An 18468-nucleotide genomic window follows, 5' to 3' on the forward strand; every position below is an offset into this window, starting at 1 on the left:
CGCGCTCTCCGCTTTGTGGTCAGGAGATCCCTTTGATCTGCTCAAAAGTAACTGATGAGGTGAAAAAGTAAGAATCCAGGCAGCAGTTTTTCTGGAGAGTTTAGAGGAGATGCAGGAAGATGAGAGACAGACAGGACATGAAAATAGTTAAATAAAAACAAGAAAACAAAGTAAAATGTAGGTAGATTTATCTCCACTACACGTTTTTACCTGTATAAAACAATAAGTTATACACATGTCATATTTATACATCTGATACAATTCAGATCACCTTCAACACTCAGTCACACACCCAGGGCCGTTTCAAGACATTTTGGGGGCCAAGGCAAAATGACCCCACCCCCACCCCCCATAACTGGGCTCCCCAGAAGCCTCTGTGTAATCCATACCCTGTCCAGTAGTGTTAGTTATAAAGTGCTTATAAAAGCTCCTCAGACATTACTGACATGTTCTAACATTATCAGATGATAAACTAACTTATCAGACACGCGGTCTCATCTGCTGCTTTTCTAAACTTGCTAAAAGTAACAAAACCATTTCAAAGCCACTATTTGTGGATTCTCTGGAAGTTTCCATGGAGTGTGTGACAACTTATTTTATCATTGATCCTATCGTCTAATCTCACAGCTGAAACAAGCATCTTTAATAATCTGTGCACAGGAAGTGTACCGATGCTGTAATAAAACAAAAGGTATAATAATTTATTATTAATAAAACCTTATTGCAGCACTAAAGCAGAAAAATGAGATTTTGCAATAAACATGCAAAATATTGACATATGAATTGTTTTAGAGCCCTTTCATTGGCAGAATCTGATATTAATTTAGTTCTTACAAAAAAAAGGGTCCCATATGGGCCAAGGTGTGACATCATAGGCACAGATCCCCTGTCCTCTTATTTGGAAATGGAGATATGGTCACCCTGTATTAAACAAACTGTCCACCCGGGCTTTTGCGCTGCACAGAGACGCTTCGCTGCCTATGACTGAACGTCAGTTGAGAGTCAGTCTCATGCAGACGACCAATGAAGAGAGGGCCTCAAGTTAAGACCCTCTCCTCATTGGTCAGTCCACACAAGGTGGGTCAAAGGTTACCCTGAGCGGTTACGTGATGTCAGGCATTCAAGTATTGAGTATATTTACTGCATATTACAGTAATATATTCTGTATGTGACCATATTATGGTGATCCTTGGGTCGTGATGATGGGGCCCTTGAATATTGTTGCCCAGGGTACAACAAAGTGTTAATCTGGCCCTGCACCGGCCCTTGAGGACCAGGGTTCCCCACTTCTGGAATAAAATTAAAAAAACTAAAAGTAGAATGTAAAAAAAATCATTTTAAAATCAAGTCCCCCTAATGGTGACCAAACAGGTCCAAGTTTAACAGCATAAAAACTTATAGCGTGTTAGACACATCCTCGTCTTGGGATGAGTACGGTCCTGAGGAAGTGGTGTGGTTATATGTCACAACAGCTTGCTTTATCGCCTGTCCCACATTCTCTAGGAAATCCTTCCCTCCTTCCGCCGGATCCCTGGACCAATCACAGGCGCAGGCGCGCTTCCACGATCAGCCAATAGAAACGCTCACATGATGGAGACTGGATGCGCCATTTTACCGCGTCCATAATCATCCGGCAAGATGGTCCCTTTGCTTTGTCTCTCCTGACCGGAGTTATTTCGGTTTTTATCTTTAATTTTTGCCTCCGCACCATCGAATATTTTGCGTTTTGGAATAAAGGGAGTTTGCTAAAGCTTAAACCAAACCACTCTGGTTTTGTCAGGAAATGACGACGCTGAAAAGCCGGTAGGAACGCTGTTTATACTGTTTGTTTTTTGCGTTGGTCTCAGTTACATCTTTGCTAACGGCAAGCTAAGCTATCTGAGATGTTGCTTCTAGCTGCGCAACCGGCAACGCTGAAGTCCGTGCAGTGCACTGGCCAGTGCTCTCGTGTGAAAACGTGAAATGTTGTTCAATGCAAATAAAACGTTATGGCATTAATAATTTATGAAATCGCGAAAATTTACGTTGGGTTGTCAACGTCTAAACGTTGTGTAGCGGCGGCTACTTCGGATGTTAAGGCAGACCCGGTCTGCATGTAGGGCGCAGTTTGTGCCACGGAAAAGGCCTCCATGCATTGCTGCATGCCCATGCACCAGTCCCTGCATGCACAGGCGAGAATGCAGCGTTGCCAGGCCGGAAAAAGTGGGACAATGAGATTTTGCGGTAAAGTGCAAACCAAGCGCTAAACACGCAGATGTTAGCAAGCGGTTGCCTCACATCTCGTTTATTTGAGTTTCTGGGCTGTCATTGGCTTTGTTGGGGATTAAGGAGTTTCTCAGCTGGAACTGTAAAATTTTGGTTCGGAATTTATTCTACACCTCTGCTTAAATTGTGGGTTTTGGTGCCTTTGGGACTGACATTTGATCACGTCATGGCTAACTAATCAGCTCTGATGTAGCTAAAAACAAAAAGTATTAGACGAGTTAGAGCTCAACAAATGAAAGTGGCAGCCGCATCATGTAGATTTATTTGTTATCAAAATGAAATAGATACATAAATTATAAGGCTAAAACAATCAGCCCAGTCTATCTCGTCTGAATTAACGTGATGCCAGCGGCTGTTATGAACCGGAAGTTTAGTGCTCCACGAGGCAAAAAAACAAAAGGTATGTTCGTAGAGGCCGTAATGATCTTCTGAGGGGGTTGTTGTGTAACAACAGCAGAAACACGTGATAAGGTCAAAAGCAGCATGTAGAACTCACGCTGTATGAAGTTTAGTAGTAAAATGTGTAGATAACTGAAATCTGAGATTTAAAACCACAACTAACAAAAACAATAAATCAACAACAGTGAATACATAGAAACAGTGAAAGGAAGACTGGTGTGATCAGTGGCGATTCATAACAAACAGTTTACACATGCTGGATTTACAATTTTCTAAAGATATAGCCCACTGGTCCCACAATGTCATTAGACTGTATTTCCATTAATAATAATTCCATAAATATTAAACCGGTTTATGAAAACTTGTATAAATATATCTGTTGACTTTTTGCTTTTTATCTGTTTGAGGTTCGGTTCCTTTTTAATGTCTCACATGAGGAGATTTGGAGCAGAGCAGCTATCCAACTCGATATTTAGAATAATTTTATACTTGATTGTCTTTTAGGGTTGGAAGTAGACCCACATCAATCGTGCGACAAAACACAGCAGCAAGACGAAATTTGTCAAAACTATAAATTTCATGAAACCTTTTGTTCTGTCCTGGAATATGATGCTTTTAAATTATTTTTAGGGCTGGGGGTAAACGATTATTTTTAAAACGATTATTCTGACGATTATTTTATCGAATAGTCGACTATTCTAATGACTATTTAGAAAATTAATCTAATGATTATTTTTCTATTGCACAATTAACAAAAACCAGAAAATCTCAAATAAATTCCTCAAAAAAATTGATAAATTCTTACTGTAAGAGAATAAACACTACAGGCCTTCCATTTTGTATATCACTGCGTTTATTGTGTTGTTTGGTTATGTTCTGGTGATGTGTAGAACTTGGGAGTGCAGGCTGCTGCCTGAGAGGTGGTAGAAGATGGAGTGTCTCCATGCTGCTTTGTTTTGGTCACTTATGTGCGTGAGGCGAGTGGTCTTACGGGTTAAACCAAACTCAGGTGATATTTTACACTAAACCGAAAACCCACAGCACTCTAAATGTAATAAAAGGGAGATCTACACCACAAAAAAGATGAACTCTAAACCAAAACGTAACAGCTTATCCCAACGCAAGAAGCTGTTAGCGAAGATGCTAACAGTAGCTTTACCAACATTAAGTTCAAGTTACCAAGTTTAAATAAACCAAAAACACCCAGCAGCAAACAGACCAGCACGGAGGAGAGACTGCTACCACCAAAACAGCTCTCCTCGTGTCTGAAAGAAGCTCCTTAATGAAGGGAGAAGCGCTCCCGGTGATTTTCTACATCTGCGATAGACACGAAGCAGCGCATCTGACCCCGGAAGTTGTTGTCTGTTGCCGGGAGACGAAGGCGGGCAAAACAGGAAAATAATCTAGTAGTGGACGGACGTTGTTCCGGGTCTTCGGTATTTGGCGGAGATGTTAGTGAAGGCGGAGAAGAGGGCGAACTAGAGGAAAAACAGGCAGATTCCTCCTCTATTTACAAACTCCTGGGGATGCAACAAGTGGGCGCGGTGCGTCGACTTCCGGATCTGACGTCGACAAATTTTTAGAATCGAGCCGTCGACTTCGTCGAGGCTTCGCTACAGCCCTAATTATTTTAAAGTGATGCATTAATTGTTTTTATGATTTTTTTTCATCTTATGTCCTGTATAATAAAAGCAATAAGAAAACATAACTTTTTTGGAAGACAGGTTTTTTACATACAGTTATAATAATACAGTAAATTTTTGTGTTATCAATACCGTGAGTTAATAAATGAGAAGACAACAGAAGCAAGTTCTGTTTATAACCTGTGTGATGGATGGTGGTGCTCATGGTAATTTTAGTAGCTGTACATTAAGTAAGGAAGGACTGAGTAGAAACAGTTTGGCTGTTGACTTGTTTATAACCCCTGCTAAGTCTGCTAGCATAATAGCTTAATGCACTGCTGTGTTCCTGCAATGATACATTTCCCGTGTCTCCAGGTAAAATGAGTCTAGCTTCTTCTGAATCGCAAGTAGACCAAATGGGGGAGAAAGGAGATGAGGTAAGTGTTACCTCACTGTCAGTCATGGATGTTTAAACTTCCATTTTAAATGTTTTTATTACAAGGCTGTTAAAATCATTTCTGGTTCCTCAGCAGCCTGGAAGCTCAACAGAAAGCATGAAACCTTCATCTTCTCGCAACAAGAGGTGAGGAGGAGACATGAACACATCAGCACCAATTGCATTCAGTCATGATGAAGTTGAGTGGTTTGAACTAATATGGCTGCATGCTAACATGTCTTAGAAAGCCCATTGCTGTAACCAGGCACAAAGCACTGAATGAATCTGATGCTTCTGATGAAAGTGATCATGAACCAGCCACTTCTGACAGTAACACTGGCAGTGGGTCAAAAGGTATGAAACATTGAGTTTAATGGTTATTACTAATGCTAAAATTGCAGCAGATTTCTTTGTGATTGCCATTTGATTTTTTTAGGTACTTTAGTGATGAGACCAAGTGGGAATGAAAATAAAGGTGCCATGAAGGTCAGAGTGGATTTCAAACCCAAAAAAACAGGTGATTTTTATTTTTCTTTGTTTAGAAACTAAACAAAAGAGTTAAAAAAAATTAGTGTTGACAGCTGGGGCTACATTCAAATGTTTTTAGGGTAAACGGCTAAGAAGAAAACGTTCTTTATTTCACTATAGATGATACCCTGCAGAAGAAGGTTAGCTGCACCGCTTGTGGAAAACAAGTTAACCAGTTCCAGCCTAACTCTGTGTTTGAGCATCCTGTCCTCAAAGTTCTGATCTGCAAGGTAGGATTCTTCAGATACCCTCTTGGCATTCTCCTAACCTGCACAAAGATGCTTCACTTTTACCTTCTCACTAAGTGTCATGACATAATGTTTCTTTTTTTTTTATTTTAGCCATGCTTCAAGTTCTACTCAAGTGATGACATCAACAGAGACTCCGATGGGATGGATGAACAATGCAGGTACAACATTTTATAAAGTAACAACAGGCTGAATAATAGACTTAGGCCTTGCATCGGCTCCACTTTGCTACGCCCAGCCTCGTTCGTTTCATACTGCCTTAGGAATGCAGCCGTGATTGAGCACACGGGCGGTCTGTGATGTCCTGAGCGTATCTCTGAGCATGTGGGCGGGGCAAAGAGCACGGAGAAGTGCACTGTGTCTCCATTATTTAACAAAAGCAACCTGAGCACTCTTGCTTTTGGAGACTCTGACTCTGGTATTGCATCCTGGTTTGCTGTGTCTTGCAGCACTGTGTGTGCGTGCGTGTGCGCGTGCCTCCTTACAGCAGTGAGAGACAGAAAAACAGCTTCAGTCAGAGGCTCGTTAACTCCACAGCATCCAGAATGATAAGGAATCGCGCATACGGGAAGCCCCTGCGGGCTGATTCTATCCACCAATCTGAAGCTCCCTCTAATAGTAGGCGCGCTTTTGAGCCAGCCAATCGGTCAGCAGTGGGTGTGTCAGCCCTGTTCAGCTCTAGGCAGACCTCCTCGAGAAGAGAGCTGAAAAAATGTATGTTTGCATGCTCAGAATATTCAAGGCTACCCAAATGAGAACACTGCCAACCCGGTCCAGGCGGAGTGGAGCTGATGCTTGTGTGTAAAGCCTGATTTATGCTTCTCCGTCTGCGTCAGTGCGGAGACACGCAACGCCATTATCCGTCCTTGCGTAGGGATCCGGCAGGCACGCAAGTACGCTCGGAGTCGAGCCCACTTTTTTAAACATCCGTCGAACGAAACGGATTACGCAAGCTTGTGATTGGTCAGGACGCTGCTGTTGTTTACAGCGCCGCCATTGCAAAGAGAGCCGAGTTTAACTAGCGGCAGACACGGAGAAGCTTGAAGAATATCTCGCGAAAAAACTCTAAAAATATGAACGTTTAATTCTCCCGTGACTGGAGGAGTGAAAAGATGCGCAGCAAGCGTTTTATTTGTGGACGGAAATGACAGGAAACGTGGGTTTAGAGGTGGGGAACGCATGAAGCGGTGGAAGGATGAGAGACAAATATGTCCGTGTTAAAAGTCTCTTATATACACAAAAACACAATATAAACACACGATCTTGGACCGATACATGACAGGATACCACAGAACAGCGCTACGCCCTCTGTTGTCCTGCCGGGCAATTGCTTTGCAACACTCTCCAGGAGACGGAGAAGTATGAGAGCAAAACGCTTCCGTCAATCCGTGCGTGTCTGTCCCTTGCGGAGCTGACGGAGAAGCATAAACCAGGCTTAAGAGCCAATAGAGGTTCATGTACTTGTCGACCAACAAGTTTTGGTTTGGAAACAATAATCAGAACATGGGTCAAATAAAAGTAATTGGGTGTTTTTCATTTTTTTGTCACAAAAATACATGAAACAAAATAAGTCTTGTTTTTCATATTTTCAGTCTTTGATCAAAAATATGATTTGAAAAATTGGCTGCCGTACAGAATTAGATTTATGGCCGGGCGATATGGAAAACAATTCCTATCACGATAGGATAATCAATATAAATCATGATATAAACCAAGTTACTATATTTGTCACTCTTTAATGCTCTCTGGTGCTGGTAAGAGAATATATGAAGAGAATATATCAGAAGATTGTTTTGGATTTAGATTTAATTTCAAAAGCTTAACATGTCATAAAAGCAACTGTTTAGGAAAAAAAATTGAGAGATTTATTTTAAACTAAAATCTTCAAGCACTAAAATAAGCACCGAAATGTAAAATCTCAAAAATTCTCTGCTTGTTTTTAATAGAACTTGTTTAATGAAATACAATAAAAAAAGAAAAATATAAAGAGACAGTCAGAACCTCGCAGCTATGAGCTATAGCTGCACCACAATAGGTTCTAACAAACTCAAGAAAATCCAAACTACATCCACACAACTGAACTGTTTGGTCCTGTTCATTTGGATTTGTAGTGGTTCTTAAAGGTCGGGACACCATGGACAGCCTCTGTCAGAGAATCTTTAATCAGTTTATTTGATGAACTGGTTTCTGATTAGAAAGAGAATACAACATTCCTGTGTAAATGAAATATCCCACACAAATGAAATAGTTTTACAACATTAAGTAGCATGCATTCGAACCAACTAATAACATCTTTCACCAAATACAAAGGTTAATAGACACTAGTTAGTCTTAACAAGCGATAATTATGCCTGCTGTAGTTGGCATGAAACGGGCAAGAACTAAGCAGGATAATCTGAATTAATAAATAATGAAACTTACTTTTCACTCATGGAATGCACACCCGACAATAACCAAGGTAAATCTCCGTATTAGGTAAACACAGGCTGTTGTGTGAGACCGCTGAACAGCAGCTGATGCTTGTGTCGGCTTCAGAGATGATGTGTTCAGGGACGCTGGGAAATATGGCATTTCAAGTTGAAGGCTTTCGGACAGGTCCCTTTTTTTAAACGTCATTCTCTCTGTTTTTTTCCCCATTCAATGTTAAAGTTTTCCTGTTTTTACCTATGAAAAATAGATGCATGTAAACAAAAATATATATATTTTGTACATCTATGTGCGCGGTTTGCATTTTTGTACCACGTGGCTTTATGTATTATTGCTACAGCCTCGCTGTCCCGGATGTGTCGTAACCCAACATGAAGTGGAAAACGAAGCGATGCAGTATTTAAAATCAGTATATTAGTGTTTAACAATTGATTAGTTCTTTGCGATGGTCTTGATTTTATTTTTACAAGGTCTTAAAAAGTCTTGAAAAAGTCTTAAATTTAATTTTGAAATTCCTGCATATACCCTGATGATGTCAGTCAGAGGTGACTTCATAGGTACTTGTTCATGTAAAGACGACCCATGGAATGTTATTCGGCCCGTTTTTACATCTTGTATTATTGATCTGAGGAAGTGTTGAAATATTGAAAAACATGATTTTTGTAATGGATTGAAAAACAAATAACGCACTAAAAAACCTAAACACTATCATTTAGTGACTTACATGGAGTGTTTGACTTGAGGTTGTAGAAGAGTTTGTCTTTAATAGAAGTTATGAAGGGATCCTTTAAAAGTCAGTCTTATGATTACTCTTTTTACACTCTTTTAATTTTGTATTTTGTTGGTTGTTTGGTTTGGTTTTTCAGTGTTCTATTTCTCCCCAGGTGGTGTGCTGAAGGAGGAAATCTCATCTGCTGTGATTATTGCAGCAACGCCTTCTGCAAGAAGTGCATTCTCCGTAACCTGGGCAGGAAGGAGCTGTCGAGCATCACTGATGAGGACTCAAAGTGGCATTGCTACGTGTGCCAGTCGGAGCCCCTCCTGGATCTGGTCTCCAAATGCCACCACATAATACAGAAACATGGAAGTGATGAACGTAAACCAAAAAAAAAAGAAAAAACAGAGCAGCGTGAGGCAAAACGGGACAAGAGGAAATCGCCTAAAGAGCACAAAGCAGTTGCTAATGGAAAAGAACACACCGAAGGCTCAGGGACCATGACTTTCTCTTATAAAAACCTGCAGGTACCCAAAGAGCTCATAAAGAAAGCAAAGAAGCTTGTTGAAACCACAACCGGTCTGAATCATACCTTCATCCAGTTCATCCAGCAGGCGACTGATGATCAGGCAGACAAGTCCATCAGGTATCGGCATTTGAAAGCCTTCAAGGCAGTGCTGTCTGATTTGAAAAAGGCCCACGGTGCTTTGGAGGAAGCTTTAAAGCCAGAATTCAGGAGCATGGAGTTACAGAATGGCAATGAGGATCATACTGTGACAAAGATTCTGAATAGTGCTGAGCCTGCCGAAAATGATCTCATGGATGGTGTTGGAGATTCAGAGCATGAGGCTTATGCTGTTAAAGAGGACAAGAAGCAAAATATTGTAGCAGATTCAATTTGTGATGGAGATTCGTCAGAAGAGATGAAGGAGTCACCTGATGACATGGACTTGGCTTCCCCAGAAGAAACATCTGAAGAAATGGGAGAACAGCTTGATGAAACAGAGTTGGTTCCCAAAAAAGAAACGACCGAAGCGATGAGCAAACAGACATCTAATCACACAGGTTTAGTTCGTAAAAGAGGGAAAACAGAAAAGGTTGGCAAGGAGTCGCTCCGTGAAACAGTTTGCAAAGAAGAAACGACTAAAGAGAAGGTCAAAGGGCAGTCTGGTGAAACAGATTTTATCTGTAAAGCTGAGACAATGGAGGAGACGGACAATGATCAGCCTGATGAAACAGGTTTGTTTTGCAAGACAGAAGCAGTGGACGACATGGACAAGGCAGACCAGCAGAACATGAGCAGTGAAGTGTCTGGCAACATTGAAATGCATGATCACGAAACAGAAACCGATGAAATCACAAAGGTTATTAAAACTGAGGTCTGTAATGATGAGCTCATGCCAGCGGATGAAATGTCCTTAGATCAGGACATCATGTCAGTGCCTCCTTCGGTTCCTGAGGAGCTTTTTCAGATGGTGGAGAGCCTTGCAGATTCGTCCATGCTCTCGCTCAATGACAGCAATACAGTCAAAGATGTGGATTCAATGTCAAATGACAACACGGAGTCCCAGAACCCACAGCCCAAAGTAAAAAATCTGATAGTCAAACTGACTCCAGTACCAGTCGTAACAAGCCGTGATTCTAGGTCTTCAAGGTCCAAAACTAGAGATAAAGTTGCAAAGCTGCCAATCAAGAGTGAGGAAGATGGTGGGGACAAGAAAAGCTCTGGTTCTGCAGATGGGACTAGCAGCCCACCACCCACCCGTCACTCTGCAAGAGTAAAAACCACCCCCTTAAGGAAACAGTCAGAGAAACGGAACAAGAAAGAGTCCTCTGAGTCAGAATCAGAAGAAGACAAGAAGAACAAGGCCAAATCATCAAAGAAATCCAGCAGTGCCAAAAAGGGTGGCAAAAAGACCAAGAATCCAGAAGAGGTGGGAGAAGACTCAGACTCAGATGAAGTTCCTCACGCACTCTTGGAGAAAGCTGCAAAATGCGACAGCTCAGAGGAGGAACAGGAAGACACAAAAACCAAAATGCGTGTATTCAAATCAGAGTCATCCACAAAGGATACAGAAAAATCATCCAAACGCAAAAGGAAGTCTGATGGCTCTGAATCAGATGCAGAGGACAAAAATAAAAAGGTTCCTAAAAAGAAGAAACAAGAGAGTTTAGATGCTTCTGGTTCTGACTCTGACCAGGAGGACACAAAGAGCAAAGTAGCAAAGAGGAGATCTAACCGCGTAAAGAAACAAGGAAACACAAAGGAGGAAGAAAAGACATCTGAGAAAAAGGCAGCGAATAGAAAGCGCTCTTATGAAAAGAAACGCAAAGAAAAAGGAAGCAAAGCAGCCTCCAAGCTGCAGACCTCCTCCAGTGAGGTTGATGAGGAGGAAGAGGATCAGGCTGACGGAAACTCTGGAGAAGACAGCGATGAACAGAAGATCAAACCCATTGTGGAGGATAGTGTAGTAGGAGGAAGTAGAGCCTTCCATCAGTCCTCAGGTAAAGTCCGAATCAGACATTCAGTCATAGAAATGCCACAAGATGATTGTTGATTCTAGTCTCAACCCATTTATGTTCTTGTAAAGCTTTACTTACTGGTTTAAATCAGAGTACAATACTTCCTTTGTCTGCTTTATAGCTGGTATTCATCTGCTGACATACACACATTACCTAAGTTAAAGCCCCATTAGTCATCACACACTGGTGAAATTCTGAAAAAATCTTTGGAATGACAACCAGATTTGAACTCACAATCTCCCAGTCTCAAGGCATACCACAAGGCCACTGAGTTAAAGTAGGTTACTACTTAATAAAAACACAAAACAGTTAGCCAAACTCAAATTAGCACTCCACAAACTGATACACAAAATGTCAGCCAAGGCCTGAATTTGATTCTTACATTGTACTGGTACCTATTGTTAAGGTGGTTTTCCAACACTACTCAGAGCAACTCAGACCGATGCAGCCCGGCCAACCACTGTTTCCAAGGGCATGGTTTGGCATTTTCCTGCTACTTTCTTCCCTATTTTTAGTCCCTGCTATGTTGAGGTACCTGGCAAGGCTGACTCGGGCCGGCATTGTGCTTCTGGCCACTGATTGACTAGGGGGTGGAGTCACTGGTTGCTCTGGCGTTTTTTGCTTTCTGTTTCACTGCCTGCAGCCATTTCCTGGTTCATTGTCTGACAAAAAGCCATAAAACTGAGCAAAAGGTCCAGCAACACCACCATTTTCAGCTGAGTTGTGGTTCTGTGGAGCATACAGGTAGGGCTGCAGCTATCGAATATTTTTGTAATCGAGTACTCTATCGAATCTTATATCGATTAATCGAGTACTCTAATAAATGGCCCTTTTGTGTTTGTAAACCATTATAATATGAAAGACCTCTTAAAATGAGCAAACAATTGTCAGTTATTTTTCAAGTTTGATTCAAAATTAGTTTTCAAAACTTCAACACAGTAAACAAATGCCTGTGCAAAAAATAACCCCCAAATTCCACTACCTCCGCTCCGCTCCGACACGAACGCTGGAGCAAAATCGGTCCCATTGTAATCAATCAGAGCAATTCCACTACTGCGGCCGTGCTCCGGCAGTGCGGCGCCGTGCGCTGCCCTCTGTTCCGGCGTCCGGCAAAAATAGAATCGATCCTATTTTTGCCGGACGCCGGAGCACCTCCACAGTAAATGGACAGAAATCACAACCGCCCAACAGGAAAAGGAGCAAGCACAACTTCCGTTTTTCACAATGAATCGATAAACAAAAGGCGTTTTTTGTTTCATATGCTCAGGTTTAACAACTTTTAACAACTATCAATGGCGGCTGAAGTTTAAATGCACAAAAGAAAGCCATAAATACAGTTTCCACTATCAAAGTAGTCACACTTTGTTGATCCAAACACTGCTGATCTCTCAACACAAATGATGGGCAGATTAAACAGTTCATTTAGATGCTTCTCCCACACAACGGGTGTTTGGATCTAACTTCCGCGTTTATTGCTCGGACTGTATCGCAAGATCTCGAAAATCCCGCGCATGCTTGTTTGCCCACCTCAGGTCCCCGCACCGGAGCGGAGCCGTTGTAGAGCGGGTACCAGTAAAAATTGAGTTTGGAAGCGAGCGGCTGCGGGGGCGGATCGGAGCGGAGCGGAGGTAGTGGAATTTGGGGGTAAGTTTACAACCTGAGCCGATTTTCCCCTCGTGTGAGAATACTAGCCTGCAAGCCAGACAAAAACTAGGAGGATAACTGTTGAAGTAGTACAGCGAGCGGCTGCGGCCCAAACAGCACCAGAACCGCTCACGGCGCATGCGCAAACATAGCTCGCCAGCTATTTCCCTATTAACACACGTCCGTTTTAATTTCTACACTTTTCCTCACACAGTAACAAGGATTGTCGAGAAAGCATGTTTGCCGTGGTTATGTCAAATTATACTGATCACAAAACCATTTATTTACTTTCTTTTGTTTTCCTCTCATAAATACCCGTGTCCTCCTGCAGCAATCCCGAGGGACAACAGACGTCAATAACAGCACAATAAAAAGTCTGACGTGTTGTGTAAAAACCAGGGGCGGCGTTAGGCCCGGCTACTTGGGCTCAAGCCCCGAATCTTTAATGAAATGCCCCGGATCTCAAACGTGGAAGTAACATGCAGTACCAAAGTCCAACAGAGGGGGAGCAGCTGGCAGTAGTTTGTATACAGCCTGCCTGAGCCTCCACCACTGAAGAAGCCCTTCAGCAGCTGGCTTCTTCTGCAGTGCCTGGTTTTTTCTACACTCTGCCTGAAACGCATGAGTGAAGATGGACATAAGGAAATTTATTAGACCAAAAGTACCGCGACAGAACCCCAGCTTTGATGAGACTGTGGTGACTCAGGTTTGTGTCTTATTTGAAAATATTTGTTGTGCTGCTGGTTTGCCTAAAGTTAGCTTACTATCAGGTAAAGTTGTTGGAGAAAGAAAGGGAATATTTACTATCATCTCACACTAAACACTAACAGGAACAATACTCTGTCCTGAATATGCTTAATATGTAGCTTCAGATTAAAAATTATGTGGTACAAGACATATATATATGATGTTGACTAGTGCGTGTCACGTGTGTTAAGCCCCGGATCTTCTTCAGTCCATAATCCGCCCCTGGTAAAAACTGCTATTTTTAGCACATTTTTAGGTCTGACGTGTTGCTACCAGACACACAGTGTGAGCTGAAACTGAGTGCTACAAACAAAAAAGTCTCACAGTGTCCGCAGAATATATAGCGGACTTCCGAGTCCGCTTGCAGAAGTGACATTTACATGTGGATGTTTCCTGGTCAGGTGCTGCAGCATGGAGGATGTGGTGTTGTTGTAGGCTAAATCCATTTTACAGTATTACACTGGACTACATTTTCCGCCTTACGACGTGAAAAATGGTCCCACACCTTTGACATTTTCTGTCTTTTTCGCACTCCACCGGGGTCCACGTTGTCCGCCATGGCTTAAGAGAAAGTTAAGTTGTATTCGCTACTCGCGTGTGCATTCAGTGCAGTGTTTATGTGCATCGATTATTTCGGTCCGGGTGAAACATGACCCCGGGCGATTGCTAAGCCATGAATTAATTAAACATGAATTAAACGAAGCCTCGAGGCAGAGAATTTCACTCGAGGCTTTTTTGTACTCGGAATTATTCGAGGTACTCGAGGAATCGTTTCAGACCTACATACAGGTTACCTTACACTGTTTACTGATCACCTCATGCTATTTTGCCACAAGCAAAAATCGCGTGCTCACCCGCGATCGAAGTTCGCCCAGCACCCATGAGGGGCGCACCCACGTTCTGTAATGGAGCTGGCATGGGAACAAATCTACACTCAGATGGGCTGACTCGAACCACGCTGTACAGAACTGTTGTAGGCTGACAACACATTACTCACAATATAGAATCATATATAAACATGCAATAAAACCATTTAAATGCCGTTAGTTTTTCTCTGCCATATTATCTTTTTTAATCTTTTATATTTTATGTGCTTTTGAAGAAATTTGTGATTTTTATCTAGAAAGGTGCTTATAAAAAACATCCCTGGCTGATATTAACTGATATTTTTTCCATCTCGTCTCCCTTTGTTTGCCTGTTTCAGAGGATGAAGGGGTGATGTGTAATTGTTAAGTTATGTGAACAGTGAATGAAATCATCTCAGAACCATAAATGTGTGTGTTGTGTGTACATAATAACGTAAATTCAACTTTAATAATTTTCATTCTATACAAAATCTGCTTATTTTAGAAGCATTAATGTCAGCATATGGGTATCGGCAAATATCGGTTATCGGTAATAACAGTGATCTTAATATTGATATTGGCCCAAAAATTTCATATCTGTGCATCACTAGTATTTGGCCTATTTTCAGGGCTTTTGGGACATTATGAGCACAAAATTTTATGTGCTCAAAGAACAGCTGGAAAGAAAGAAAACAATCTCTATGTAGCACCTCTCAATATAAAAATCACAAGGCAATTCACAAAAACACAAAATTTAAAATATAAAAAAGATTTTGAAAAAGTTTAAAATGACAAAAAATAAAAATTGTAATTAAAAAATGTAAGGAAAGGAAAAATGAATAGGGAAGAGGGAAATTGGTGGATCCTGTGAAAGAAGGAACACCAAAGCCAGCTTGAACAGATGAGTTTTCAGCTGCTTCTTAAAGGAGACCACTGAGTCTGCTTATCTCAGGCTCAGGGGGAGAGTGGTCCAGAGTCTGGGGGCCACAGCAGCAAATGATCTGTCACCTTTAAGCCTGGTTCATGCTTCTCCGTCAGCTCCGCAAGGGACAGACACGCACGGATTGACGGAAGCGTTTTGCTCTCATACTTCTCCGTCTCCTGGAGAGTGTTGCAAAACAATTGCCCGGCAGGACAACAGAGGGCGTAGCGCTGTTATGTGGTATCCTGTCATGTATCGGTCCAAGATGGTGTGTTTATATTATGTTTTTTTGTATATAAGAGGCTTTTTAACACAGACAAATTTGTCTCATCCTCCTCCACCTCTTCATGCACTCGCCACCTCTAAACCCACGTTTCCTGTCATTTCCGTCCACAAATAAAACGCTTGCTGCATATCTTTTCACTCCTCCAGTCACGGGAGAATTAAACTTTAATGTTTTTAGAGTTTTTTTGCGAGGTATTCTTCAAGCTTCTCTGTGTTTGCCGCTAGTTATCCTCGGCTCTCTTTATGTTTTTGAGGGTGCAGTGGCGGCGCTGTAGACAACAGCGGCGTCCTGACCAATCACAAGCTTGCGTTGTCCATCTCGACTGACAGATGTTTAGAAAAGAGAGCTCGACTCCATCCGTCCTTGCAGAGCTCTCCGGCAGGCCCGCAAGGACGTTGCGTGTCTCCGCACTCACTCAGACGGAGAAGCATGAATCAGGCTGTAATCTTTAGGGTATAGGGACTGAGAAATTCACCAATGTAAGGTGGTGCTTGTCCGTGTAAGGCCCTATAGACCAGAACCAGGATCTTGAAATGAACCCTAAAGGTAACCAGCAGCCAGTGAATCCGGAGAGGCAGGGTGATGTGGGTGCTCTTTGATGATTTTGTCAGAAGCCGAGCACAGGCATTCTGAACCACCTGCAGCCGGTTCAGGGAGGTTTTGCTCGGACAAGTGAAAAGAGAGTTGCCGTAGTCTAAGCGTGAAGGGATGGAGGTGTGGAGAACATTCTCAAGTTAAGAGCGGAACAGAATGGGACTCAGGCTAGCAATGTTCCTGAGGTGCAAATAGAAAGGGCAAACAAGAGAACTGACATGAGAATCCAAGGTGGGAGGCCATGCCTTTGACACAGTTGATCACAATGTTCTTTTAGAAAGGCTTGAGCATGTTGTAGGGATCAAAGGAACAGCGCTAGGCTGGTTTAAATCCTACCTGGCTGATAGATTTCGTTCCGTAAACATTCATGACAAATCTTCTTCATACTCCAGGGTTACTTGTTGAGTTACACAGGGTTCAATACTTGGACCAATTCTTTTTACTACATATATATATATGCTTCCAATTGGTAAAATCATTAGACAGCATGGGATAAACTTCCACTGTTATGCTGACGATACTCAGTTATATCTATCCATTAACCCTGATGAACCTTATCAGTTAGTTAGATTATAGGCTTGTCTTGAAGACCAAAAATGGTGTTATCTTTGACCAGGACATTCATTCAAATCCCACGTTAAACAGGTTTGTAGGATTTCCTTTTTCCACCTTTGGATTATTGCTAAGATTAGAAGCATTCTTTCCAGGAGTGATGCTGAAAAACTAGTTCATGCATTTATTACAAATCAAATCAAAGCTTTATTTATAAAGCACCTTCCGCAACCCTGTCAGGAAGCCCAAGGCGCTTAACATGGTGCAGTACAAAGTTAAATAAAGTGAATAAATAAAAAAATAAAAGCAATTCAAAATACAGATTACAAATTACAAAAAAGGTGAAACATTCTAGTAGAAGACAAATGTGTAAAACAAGGGAAAAATTGAACCAATGAAAACTGTGAGATAAAGTCAACATAAAAGAGGGCCAAATTCAAACATGTTCAGGAAACGCCAAGCGGAGGAGGTGTGTTTTTAGGTGGCTCTTGAAGATTGGCAGAGATGGGGACAGCCTAACTGAGGGTGGCAACTGGTTTCATAGTGACGGTACTAGGACTGAGAAAGCCCGGTCCCCGCGAGTACAACACCTAGAACGAGGGACAACGAGCAGGTCTTGGTCAGAGGAGCGCAGAGCGCGTGATGGGGAATGTCTGTTCAGGAGCGTGGCCAGGTAGGGGGGAGCACCACCCTGGAAAAAATTAAAAACAAAGACGAGGAGTCTGAATTGTGAACGATAGCAAACCGGAAGCCAGTGCAGGGAGGCCAGAACCGGACTGATGTGGTCCCGTTTCCTGGTCCCAGTCAGGAACCTGGCTGCGCTGTTCTGCACAACCTGTAGGCGACGCAGTGATGACTGACACAACCCTGCATATAGAGAGCTGCAGTAGTCAAGCCTAGAAATTACAAAAGCATGGAGTACCCGCTCCAGGTGGGCTCTTGACAGCATGGGCTTGATTTTTGCAAGGTGTCTCAGGTGAAAGAAACTGGACCGGATCACAGAGTTGATGTGAGCATCAAATTTAAGTCCAGCATCAATTTTCACCCCCAAACTGGTCACAACTGGTTTTGTGTAGGGAGAAAGAGGCCCAAGATCAACATAACGATCCACATTCCTGCTGTTGGGGTGAAAAACAATGAGCTCTGTCTTTCCCTCATTCATATGCAGAGCATTGGCCATTAGCAAGACTTCACCTCGTTAACACAGGACACAAAGGACTGGATAGAGTGACCTTTCTCCTGACACAATGGAGAGTAAATCTGGCAATCTTCAGCATAGAGATGGAATGATAGGCCATGTTTACGAAAGATTGACCCCAGAGGTAGCAGATAAATGGCAAGGATCGACCCCTGTGGGACCCCCCCAGCGGAGCCCCTCCCAAGAAGAAAAACATCACCCAGTTTAACACAGAATGTCCTGTTGTGGAGATGCGATCTCCAACCAATCCAGAGCTGACCCTTTGATCCCAACCCATCATTCCAAGCGATCGAGTAGAATCGCGTGGTCCACTGTGTTGAAGGCTGCTGCCAGGTCTAACAACAGAAGCACCACAGATGTACCCTGATCTAGTGATAGATAGATGTCATTTAGGACCCTCAGTAGAGCTGACTCCGTGCTATGGCCAGACCTGAACCCTGATTGGAAAACCTCAAACAGATCAGAGTCAGCTAAATGTGAGACCAGCTGCTGATAAACAACTTTCTCAAGCAGTTTT

General features: G+C 42.4%; 1 protein-coding gene across 2 annotated transcripts in view; it reads left to right on the forward strand.

The window, feature by feature from the left end:
* Nucleotides 1-1568: 1568 nt before the first annotated feature.
* The window catches only part of atrx (ATRX chromatin remodeler), a 60771-nt gene continuing 43871 nt past the window's right edge, over nucleotides 1569-18468 (forward strand). Inside the window, exons 1-8 of one of the 2 annotated variants that reach the window (XM_015943324.3) lie at nucleotides 1569-1803; nucleotides 4662-4723; nucleotides 4820-4869; nucleotides 4967-5076; nucleotides 5159-5239; nucleotides 5371-5480; nucleotides 5592-5659; nucleotides 8810-11145. In XM_015943324.3, the coding sequence (XP_015798810.3) occupies nucleotides 4667-4723; nucleotides 4820-4869; nucleotides 4967-5076; nucleotides 5159-5239; nucleotides 5371-5480; nucleotides 5592-5659; nucleotides 8810-11145 (2812 nt within the window). In that variant the 5' untranslated portion in view covers nucleotides 1569-1803; nucleotides 4662-4666. Of the gene's footprint in view, nucleotides 1804-4661; nucleotides 4724-4816; nucleotides 4870-4966; nucleotides 5077-5158; nucleotides 5240-5370; nucleotides 5481-5591; nucleotides 5660-8809; nucleotides 11146-18468 lie in introns of both variants that reach the window. The other variant, XM_015943315.3, reaches the window with a different exon arrangement.

This window comes from Nothobranchius furzeri, chromosome 1, assembly GCF_043380555.1.
Source record: "Nothobranchius furzeri strain GRZ-AD chromosome 1, NfurGRZ-RIMD1, whole genome shotgun sequence".
NCBI classification, from domain to species: domain Eukaryota; kingdom Metazoa; phylum Chordata; class Actinopteri; order Cyprinodontiformes; family Nothobranchiidae; genus Nothobranchius; species Nothobranchius furzeri.